This window comes from Numenius arquata, chromosome 2, assembly GCF_964106895.1.
Source record: "Numenius arquata chromosome 2, bNumArq3.hap1.1, whole genome shotgun sequence".
Classification (NCBI taxonomy): domain Eukaryota; kingdom Metazoa; phylum Chordata; class Aves; order Charadriiformes; family Scolopacidae; genus Numenius; species Numenius arquata.
Genome location: NC_133577.1, coordinates 64,201,540 through 64,212,101, shown reverse-complemented (window position 1 = coordinate 64,212,101; position 10,562 = coordinate 64,201,540). Strand labels below are relative to the sequence as shown.

Below are 10,562 nucleotides of genomic sequence, written 5' to 3'. Positions count from 1 at the left end.
ACGAGGGTTTTGTGGTTTCCATATAGTTCAACTGAATTTTTATCTAATACAGCCTTATAGTTTTAACACGGTCTTGTTTAAAGCAATGCTTTTTTTTTTTTTTTTTGTATTTGATACAGGTTTCCTGTCACACTGGCTCTTCTTCCTGACCTGCTGAGTCACGGTACCGCTTTCAAGCCCTTGTTTTGCTACAGAGTGGTGTAGCAAGAGCAAAGGGTGTTTAATCAGGAAGGGGCTGATAATAGAGTGCTTTTTAAAGTCCCTGGGAATCCACAAAATGAAGACCAAAGCAATTCTGATTCAGGTTTGAGATGTGTGTTTACTAACCCATCCTGTGGCTTCGTGCTGGGAATTTTGTACTGGGGGGAAAAAAGGGACACGTATCTGCTGACTTCTGTAAATTCCAAGAAACTGAAGAGAAGTTTCTGTTTTTGCAAACTGCTCAAGTTGGCCTTGGAAAATCCGCATTGCTAGCCCCAAGTAGGCAAAACATACACTCTTTCTTCCTTCTGCCCAAAATGCATGTATTTCTTTTGAGAAATCTGCATTTTTTAAAATTTTTTTTTAATTCTTTTTTGTTGCCAGTATCTCAGTAATACAGATTATTTATATATTTTCATAGAAAAATTTAATAATAAAGAGATGTGATCTTATCTTTTGCTTACAGGAAACCATGTGATTGCCGCGTCTGAGACATTCAGAAAAGTACCACGTACTCAGTAAGTTTGGAAATACTCGTTTATCCACTCCCTTGCTCTCCACGGGTGTTTACGCTGTTGCAAAGATGCCAAGGGAAAAATGGTACTTTTTCCAGAGCTCATTTTGGACAGTGGGGGTGGATTTTTTTTTTTCCTTGTCTTCTTTTTTTCTTCTTTTAAGTGCTATCTAAGAGGATGGAGGCAAAGGAAGGAGGCAACTGTGTTGCTTCCCTCAAGTAATATCTATAAAACGAAGCAGGAGGCCCCCTTCCTCCCTCTGGCAGGATGACATGACATGCAGGATTGACATCTCTGGCAGGATGGCAAGATGACAGGGTGAGCAGCCCCATGCCAGAGCACTGTTGCTTTCACCCATTACCAACTGTAGGATCATTTGCTCTGGTAACAGCTTCCCTTGCTGCTGATGCCTAGGAGTTTAACGAAGATGCACTCAGGCCCTGCTTGAATTCTTAAAGGGAGTCTCCTCCAAGAATGCTTTTCCTGGAGAGGTGTGTGGCCAGCTAGCATCCTTACAGGATTAGGTTTGCATTCTCCTATATGCAGGGCTTAAAAATGCAATTGGTAATGTAGGCAGCTTGTCACAGCACTCGTGGTGAGGGCTTTTCAAAACCTGTTAAAACACGAAGGAAGCTAGAATGCCATGTTTTTCCCAGTTCTGTGCCAAAAAGTAGGTGAGGCAGCTTCGAGGGCATTTCACACCCTACATAGTTTCACATTTTTTGTGTGGTTTACGTGTTTCTTACGCTGTTTCATACCACGTGCAGAAAGGGTCAGAGGCTCCTGAAGGCTACTTTCATTATTGACGGAAACTGAAAGCAGCAGCTGCCACCATGTCGGGCTCGAGGCGGGATTTCTTTGTTAGAGAGCCTTTTTCTGGTGGTGTTTCTGAGGGACACGTGGCTCATCTGTGCAGGCAGCATGACCCTGCTCGTCTCGGAGGGCTCTCCATCCAGGGCTGGCGTAGCTCTTTACCAAAGCAAGCCATCCAGGAAAGTCTCTCTAGGAGACTGGTGGTTCCATCTGTAGTTTAGAAAATAGCAGAACCTCTGGGTTCTTGATTGAGATCAGGGGCTAACAGGTTTGCAGTGTAATTAAAAAGCCATGATGAAGTGGCTTGAGACTGGTCTCCTTAGCATTGGATGGGAGCCCACCTTCTGTGTCCCAGAGTCCAGTGGTCACGTTGCATGTATTCATTTCTCTTTTAGCATCAAGGGAGAAATCCTTGCGGACTGGCCTTTTGACACCAGAGAGATCCCTGCCAGGTAACCGCAGCTTTCTCCCACTGCTGTTTGAAAGCAAGAGACAAAAGGACAGGAAGGATTGTGAGTCTGAAAAGGGCCCAAAGAACTGCTGAGCTGCGCAAATGAAGGAGTGAGCTGTGTCACTGCTGCCACCTCCAGCACAGCTGCCATCCCTGGCCTCCCTGCACTGCGCAAGAGGAAATCCCGAGGCCCCTCATCCCCCCCCACCCCCATAATAGGTCTGCTTTAATCCGACCACCTTACAAACTCCAGAGTTTATCCTTTGTTTTGAAAACGGTTGGGTGGGCAGGAAAATTAGACTCATTGTTTGGGATTTCCCCAGCTGGGATTTCCCCCAACATCCTGTGTGTTTTCTGCCTGTTGAAAAAAAAAAAAAAGGCACAAAGTCTTACTATTTCCCTCCCTCAAAGCAGTGCTGCTGACTGGATGTCACTCCTCCGGGCTTCCAGCTCCTGATGTTTACTGTACACAGCAGCCATCACTGAGGCTGAACAAACAGGAGATACCCAGACAAAACGCCTTTTCTGACACAGGAGCTGGTGAAGCTGAACTTCCGAATCCTTCCAGTCTGTTGGAGGGGCGCAGCTGTGGAGCTGCACATGGGCTTCCTGAGCTGGCACGGCGTGGGCATGGAGTGTGGAGGTTTAAGACAAGACAGTCAGCACAGAGGCACCGATGTCATTCACTCCTTATTTTACTAACCACTGCTGTACCAGCGTAGGATGTTCACACTAGTGCTACAGGCTAAGGAAGTGAGCTGCAGCTACAGAAATGAAATGTTAGTTCCTGTAATTCAATTTATACTGTTCTTAGCTATTTATTGTACCTTCTCTTCACATAGAACCTGAAGAAATAATGTAAAATACGGAGAGAGGAGGACCATACATTGGGGTTGTATCAAGATCAATTTGTTTGTACTTCAGGTAATTCAGATGGGCTCCGAGCATTGCAGCAAAAGACAAAATGAAGAAAGGCCCTTTAACAAGACCTAGCTTTTTATCTCATCTCAAGATCACTTTCCCTCAGCTCCCTGCTTCCTTTTTAACCATCGACATGGGGGTGAACACAAGGGAAACAAACGGTAACTCCACCAACAAAAAGAAAAAATAATTAATGACTTTATTTTTTTTTTTTTTTTAGTTCAGTTGGCCATCTGAGGTGCTAAAATCTCAACACCAATGAAGCAAGTGTGCATAAAAACAAACGATAAAACACAACCAAACAGAAGAAAACAGAGTTGTTTCTTTTACAGGTAGGGTATACGCTTTTCTGTTAACACTCCATACATGTCAACCGTAAAAGCCTTGAACAATCTGAATATCAGAGTTCACTTTCATACAAAAGGGAAGATGCCAGAGCAGATCCCTTCACCTGGATTAGACTTCACACACACACGCATGCACGCACAGACACAGAGTATTTAAATTACTGCAATGCCATCAGAACATGGCATCCTCCCCTTCGCATCTGCGTTCAGTGACATCCTCCTCTGCCCAGCTACCCTACCTATAGCAGTTCTGAGCAATCCAAAAGCAGGAACTTTCAGAAAGCTTCTAATCTGTTATTTTGCAGTGGTCGAGAGCCAGTGATCTCTTTCTCTGTCAACTATATACAGGCTGGTTTTTAGAACACTTTAGAATTCTCTTTATTGCAGACAGTGATGACTGAAATTCCCATAAAGCCATGTTGCGGCTTTTCAATTTGTACGCAGATTTTGTAACCGAACACCTTTCTCATCCACTGGTGTCTGGTGTAAACACTTAATTGAAAACTCATTTAAAAAGAACGTTAACCAAAAAAGGTGTAGCTGTGAAGGTTTTAGGAACAGCTGCTAAGAAAATGGAACTGCTGGCTGCTCTAGATCATGCAGTCTAGACCACTTATAATACTTCATAATTAGGATGTATAAAAATATTAAAAACCACCAGAGTGCACACAAATGTGGTGACTAGCTCTATGCAAGCACCGTGTTCTAAGAGAGGCCTAGGCATTGCACAAAACTCAGAGTCTTGACCATGGGGGTAACCCAAGGACCCACTGGTGTCTTTACATACAAACAAATATTTACATAGAATGCAGAGACGGAGAGAGAGAAGGACAGACTTTTAAAAACTTGCGGTTTGCTCTAAAATATGTTCAGCAATGCCATTTGTAACATGCCCTAGCAAGACCATGGGGTATTGGTTAACTGAAAGAAGGAATATGTCTGGAACTTGGAGCTGAAACATCTTGTCACCTCCCCACGCACAGTTCTTTGAAGCTCAGGATTTTACAGCCATTTGTGACTTTTAGGGAAAACACGGTTAAAAGGAACAGTTAAAAAAAAAAAGAAAATTGTACTGTGAAAATAGCAGATTGGTTGTTCTGGCAGTCCTCGCTCCCCCATCACCATTTGCCTCCTGGCTGTTTCCAGGAGGTGGTATCCCTCTCCCTTCCCCGTAGGGGACTGAAGCGCTTGCCCCATCCTCGGCATGCCCATTTCAACAGGAACACAGGTTAGGTTCCAAGCTCAGCTCTCCTCCTACCTACTGCAGGGAGGAAGCGGCCACCCCCCAGGTACGGACTGTGTCACATGGGGACAGATGCCCTCGCGCGCCTGCTTCTTGGAAGCTGAGGGCCTTTTCGCTCCCCTCATAAGCGAAAGGGACACACGTCATTCAACGTACATGGCTGAGTCATGTGCTGCCGCCCACCCGGGCAGCACAAAGAGCTAGAACATCCTACTTGGATTCTGATACAAATAAGGGATCTTGTGGTCACAAGAGCCTTCTTCAGTTTTAAAAATATAAAATTTGAATTAAAAATATTCAGATAGTAAAAAAACCCAGTATCTGATATGCAAGTCATATGCTTAAAGTGCAACTGAACAGCAAATACAAATTGTGCCTTTTTCAACCACTTTGATATAAAAAGGCCTTTTAACATTCCTTTTCGTGTGTTTTTAATTAATTTGTGTGCGCGATGTTAGCTCTTCATTTTCATTCTCACTGCTGGAGGACTTCAGCGTAACCTATGGAGGTCAGTTTTAGAATATGTGGCATTACCCCCACAAATAATACCACTCTTCGGCATCGCAAAGATCTGGCCAGTGTCCCCCAGCATGAAAGGGAAAAGTAGTGAACTGGTATTTCTTCTTCAGGATTTCCTTCTGTTCTACAGCTCGCATTCAATGATCTTTTGTCGAAGGTTAGATGTGGTCCATATACCTACTGCACTATAAAACGGACTGAGGCCCATTCTCTGCGCAAGACAGTTTATGATAAACTTTGCATCTAGCTGCCCTCTTTCTTCCCTCCTCCTCCTCTCCAGATCCCCCAGTCCCTCGCATGCAGATGATGTAAACCTTGTGCCAATTAGACTTGTGCAGCTGGCTCCCACAGTGGCCAATGGGGAGAATTCTGTCTGTTGGACACCCTGTTGGTAAGCCCACGCTCTGTGATGCTGGTACAGCAGGCACCACTTGCTACCATGAAGGATGACTAAGTAGCACTGCAGCTGCCTGTCTGCTTGGTTTCATGAGCATCTGGATTTAATTTGTGACGCCTTGGCAGAAAATGCTAGAGGGGTGATGAAGGGTGAACATTTGAGGCAGAAAAAACATGTTTCCACGTTAACAAGCACCGGTCAGAGTCTCTGGGGACAGTCCTACTCATTCTTCCTCAGCCTGAGGTATGCTCCTGAGTCAGAGGTGAATTCAGATCATAGACCCCGGCTTACAGAAGACCTCTTTGAAGAAGTAGAGAACCATCAGCGAGAAACCATGCTAACTTCTGTCCTAGGGCAAAAGATTTAAGGATGTTCAGCCCTGCTTGGGTACACCTTGCACCAACAGCGTGAGCTCAAGCTGAAAGAGTCAGTATGCTGTATGAATATGCTTGGGAATGGGACACTTCCTCAAGGACATTGGGGAGCAGGCTTAGTACTTCTTTAACAAGAAAAGAACATAGCATTCTGAGGGGGGAAAACCTCTTAACACATCACGTTAAGGATGGGATGCACACCCAACGCACAGCCCTATTTCAGCTCTGCGGGACAGGTTAAGGATGTACTGCGCTCAGGGAATCTGTCAAACAGTGAACGGTGCTGAATTGCTCAGTGCATGTCCTGCTTGTTGCTCAATGGATGATTACAGTGAGTACCCTCCTGGCTGAAAAGCAGCAGCTTCACCAGCTGAGCCAAAAAGAGCTTCTTCCAACATCTGCAGCAGGAAACGTGCTATTTTTATTTTCATGGAAGTCGCTCTAAGCTGTATCTCAGGAATGTGAGGGTCCACTCTTTCAGTGAGAGAGACACATACAGGATATTTCTACCTCACAGTTTTGGCTTTCCCATTACAAAAATGTAAAATTTAAATAAATTATAGGTTTATTATATTAGTCCAACAGAGGGAATCTGCGATGCAGGAGAAGAGTATGCTAGGAACACGAATAGATTCTTACAACTCCGTGAGTGCATGGGATTTTGTCATAAAGGAAAACTCCTAGGGCAGGATGCATCTGTGGGTCCGTAAAGGCTGCCCTTGCTGTGAAGCAGGGACCAATCCGCAGTAGTGTCTTTCTCTAACAGAGTTAAAACACTCCCTCCACAATCAGATATGTGTAACAATCAAATTATTAATAAGAACACTAATAAATAGCCACAGGTAACAACGTCCAGTAATTTAGAAGTGGAAGTTGTAGGATGCAGCAGGCACACACACCCATCACTCGTCCATTTTTTTTCCTAAAAGATACAAAAATGAATCTTCTTTCAAGTATTAAAAAAATAAGTTAATTGACATAAAAGGGTCAAAGTGACTGAGGGCCCAGGCAGGTCTTAAGCTTTGTTTCCAATGTGCAAAAACAAAATACAGAGGAAAAAAAAATAAAAACACTGAAAAGTCTTAATGGTGGTTCGGTCACTTAAGGGCTTCTCCCTTTTAGGGGCCTAACAGCCAGGGAATGCCGCCTGGTAACACCCCTGCCCCAGTACACACTTACCACTGTCCCACAGTCAGTATTTTCCAGTGTCAAAACAGTCACAATAAAAACAGAACAAAGAAGCCCACCAGCCTCTGAGCTGTGGCCATGAAGACTAAGGCCAGCAGTAGCTGTCTCTCCAGTGTGTAGCAAAGCAGAAGGGCATTTTCCCTCTCTCTTCTTCTTCCCTTTTTTCCCCACAAGAAGATTTAGGAGGCTACGGTAGGGAGAGAAGTCCTCTGGTGCCCACGTCTCTCTAAAAAACCAGGAGGCAGAGAGTTCCATCACACATATGAGTAGTATCTTCTCTCTCTCCTATTTCTTCATATCCATGCATAATGATCAACTGCAGGTTTCTTTGGTGGGGAGGAAGACTAAAGCAAAGAAGGTGTTGCCCTGGAGGTTTCTGGAGCTCTCTTGGACAGCTGACTCCACCAAACAAGCTGCTACAGGCTGCTGTGGTTTTCCAGAGAGGGTTGTCGCTTCCCTTCCTTTTATTAGAACTGGTGTAGTAAAAACGGGAAAGGAATGGACTGCCACGAATCCAGTTTAGTTAGGGATACTTCTTCCCTTAACCTCCTTCCCCACACATGGATTATTCCTCTCCTACCACACACACAAAAACAGGGTCCATTGTATAGGACCTCAAGGAGACTCCACAGTCTCAATTCATTATCTTCAACTTGCCTTGCAGACATGTAAAACTTAAGCTTCTGGAACCAACACAATTATCAAAAGGCTTCTGAGTGCTTCAAACCAAATCCCTGCATACTGTCGGACCCTTTGGAGGTTTCCCCTTCAGCATCTTCCTATCCATGTAATTCCGGCGAACTCAGGGTAGGCCAACTGGACAACACAGACCAGCAGAGGTAAATGTGTTAAGCTCAGGACCAGTTCAAGCTAAAACCTTTGGAAAGCATGACTGCCTCCAGGTCCTTGTCTTCTTCTTTTTCTCGAAGCCGTTGCTCCTCAAGAAGAGCCACGAGAGAATCTCTCTGCTCCACTACTTCTAGCATCTCATTCAGGATCCTCTTCTCCTCTGAGAGCTCCTCATCTGTCTTCAGATGATCTACAGAGATATCATAAACTATGAGCACACACAGGGCTAAATACAGACACACAATTTATGAAATGTTTCCTTTTGCTCTCACCTTCTACTGCCATCCTCTCCCGGAGTTCCTGCTGTAATCGACTCTGCCTGTCTTCCAGTTCTAGCTCCCGAGCGCTGAAAGGGAAACATCAGGAATCCAAGTTCTGGGTATATTGAAATACTCCACACATTACTTCACATCCATTCCCAATTTCTGCTTCCCCTCTAGATATCTGCTATGCATTTTACCAACCTGTTTTGGAACAACTCTTAAAACACCTAAGATATATAACCGTATTTTTAAAAGATTTCAATATACTTTCAGCATCTCAGGTTCTTTACCTTCAAGATAGGAAGTGCAATACAGAAATACAGGATTAAATCTAAAATGGTGTAAAGGAACAAACAAATCTGCACTCACTGCAAAATTATACTTCACCTCTTTGTATTTCCTGCCACTTCCCACTGTAAAGACAAAGTCACTTATCGACTAAGGACATGTCAGGCCATTGCCTTTTCAGATTCCAATGCAGACAACACCTTGGGGTTTTCTGACAGAGGTACTAAGAGGATCGGCTTCCACACTGCCTGGGTGAGCTGACATACTCAGAAACAAATTTCAGTGAATTTGCAGCATAGGGGTTAAGAAAGGCCCCCAATTTCATTAACAGCAAAAAACGCTTATCATCTGAGCCCAAATGAGAGGCGCTTAGTGTCCCACTACAGGCAGAGGGACACATGCCAAAGGTGACTGAATTAAACACTTCTGACTACACTTAGAAGTGGATCTACCAAAACCAGGAGAAGTCATGCATTAGTTCTGCATAGCTTGAAAACACTTGCATGAACAAGACATGTTTTATCCAAGAACAGCTTGGGAAGGCCCCAGAGCTTCAAATATGCATCCGTACTTCTGCATGTGCACAAACAGTTGGAACTTTGATTCCTTATTGCTATTATTCCTTCTTCTTGCACTCTTATGAAACGTACTTGGATTCGTATCTCAGCCAAGAATCAGCCTAAGAGACTGCTGACCTCCTGGCACTATAGGGAAGACAGTACTGACAGATCTTCCGATACTATTTGTAATGTAATCCCTCTTTTGAAGTTTTGCACTTTCACTCACAATATCATCAGTTCAGACTCGTAGCGAACCAAGGCATTCTTCTCCTGTACCAGCTTGAACCACTCCTGCATCAGCTTGGGATCATCCTTCTTCCCCATGCCTGCCAAAAAAGAAACCTGGTAAGTTTTCAGGTGACGCCCTGCAATCCTTACAAGCCGAAACTGCAAAAACAACAATGGGGCAAAATGTGCAAAGAAAGCCGAGCAAGATGCTGCCAGAGCACTCCCAAGCCGGGTCCATTCAGTTTGCCTTGAGCACACAGAAGAGTGGAAGTCACCTCCAAAAGGATTCTCTTCTCTTTGGAGCCTGAATATTTTATGATTTTTATTGCTTTCTGATTTTCTCGTGATTGCTTGTTTCTTCCTCACTCTTCATGCAGAAAGCCCAGATTTCCGTAAATATTTCACTTTTCCTTTCATTAGAAGAGCTTTATAGATCCTTATGCCAGTTACTTAAAATGTATACTTATCAGAAATGGACTCAATTGCCACTCTATGTGTTTTACCTTTATTTTCTTCAATTGCACGTCCTCAATCTTTTATTTTACTGGCCAAAAGTAACATATCTTCTTTTTCAATAGCTAAATAAATCTTTTCTGACTGCTCCTCCTAGCCACATGTATCTACCCGTCCTGAAGATCCCCTCTGCGCAGTGAACACAGAAACTACTTCTACTGTATTGCACATCAGCACTGGAAAGAAAAAGAATCCTCAGACATATTTGCTAATATCAAAGCAGAATAAAAATACATTGGGCCTTGGCCACCTCATATGGAACTCTTAGTTGGTATTTCTTCTATTTTAAAACCAACTCCTAAACTTACTCAGTAGTCCACTGATGCATCTCCTATCTGCCAGGAGTTGTGTGGAATAAATAGCAGAATGCAGTTCCCAAAGCCTTCTGTGGATATTTATCAAATGGAGGAGCTTACCAGGGAAGTGCCTCCTAGCAATCTCCTGCTCTGCGCCACTGATTCCACACTAAACCACCTGCAGATGAATGCTGTGACCTCTATCAGACACCATCAAGGACACTAGCAATGCGTCTGCCTGCACAGAAGTGGAGGCAGGAGCAAGACCTCAAATCAAGCTCACCAGTATTTTTGGGTTGCTGCATCCTATCAGCTTGTGCTGCACGTAACCTAGGCATCCTAAAATAACTAACATCTCTGTCTGTGTTAGTTATCATGGAGACATACTATCTACACCAACAGGAAAAACTCTCAAATAGTCATTTTGATGCTAAAAATAATCAAGCAGTAAGTTTACTATTCAAACTCTGGTTAACGCTTCACAAATACCACATTAATGGCTAGTTAATTCAGACCTGTGCCCTGCCTCCATCCTTAGGATCTCAGAGAAGGGCTGCACTGGAGCTAAACAAAGGAGAACCTACAACTCCTATTAA

The 10,562-nt window shown here is 43.9% G+C and overlaps 1 protein-coding gene across 4 annotated transcripts in view; it reads right to left on the bottom strand.

Annotated features, from left to right (window-relative positions):
• Positions 1-3,082: 3,082 nt before the first annotated feature.
• Positions 3,083-10,562, bottom strand: part of MICAL3 (microtubule associated monooxygenase, calponin and LIM domain containing 3) — a 110,748-nt gene continuing 103,268 nt past the window's right edge. For all 4 annotated transcript variants that reach the window (XM_074168100.1, XM_074168101.1, XM_074168102.1 and 1 more), the window contains 3 exons: positions 9,156-9,255; positions 8,091-8,164; positions 3,083-8,008 (listed from right to left, as the gene is read on the bottom strand). In XM_074168100.1, the coding sequence (XP_074024201.1) occupies positions 7,824-8,008; positions 8,091-8,164; positions 9,156-9,255 (359 nt within the window). In that variant the 3' untranslated portion in view covers positions 3,083-7,823. The remainder of the gene's footprint in view (positions 8,009-8,090; positions 8,165-9,155; positions 9,256-10,562) is intronic.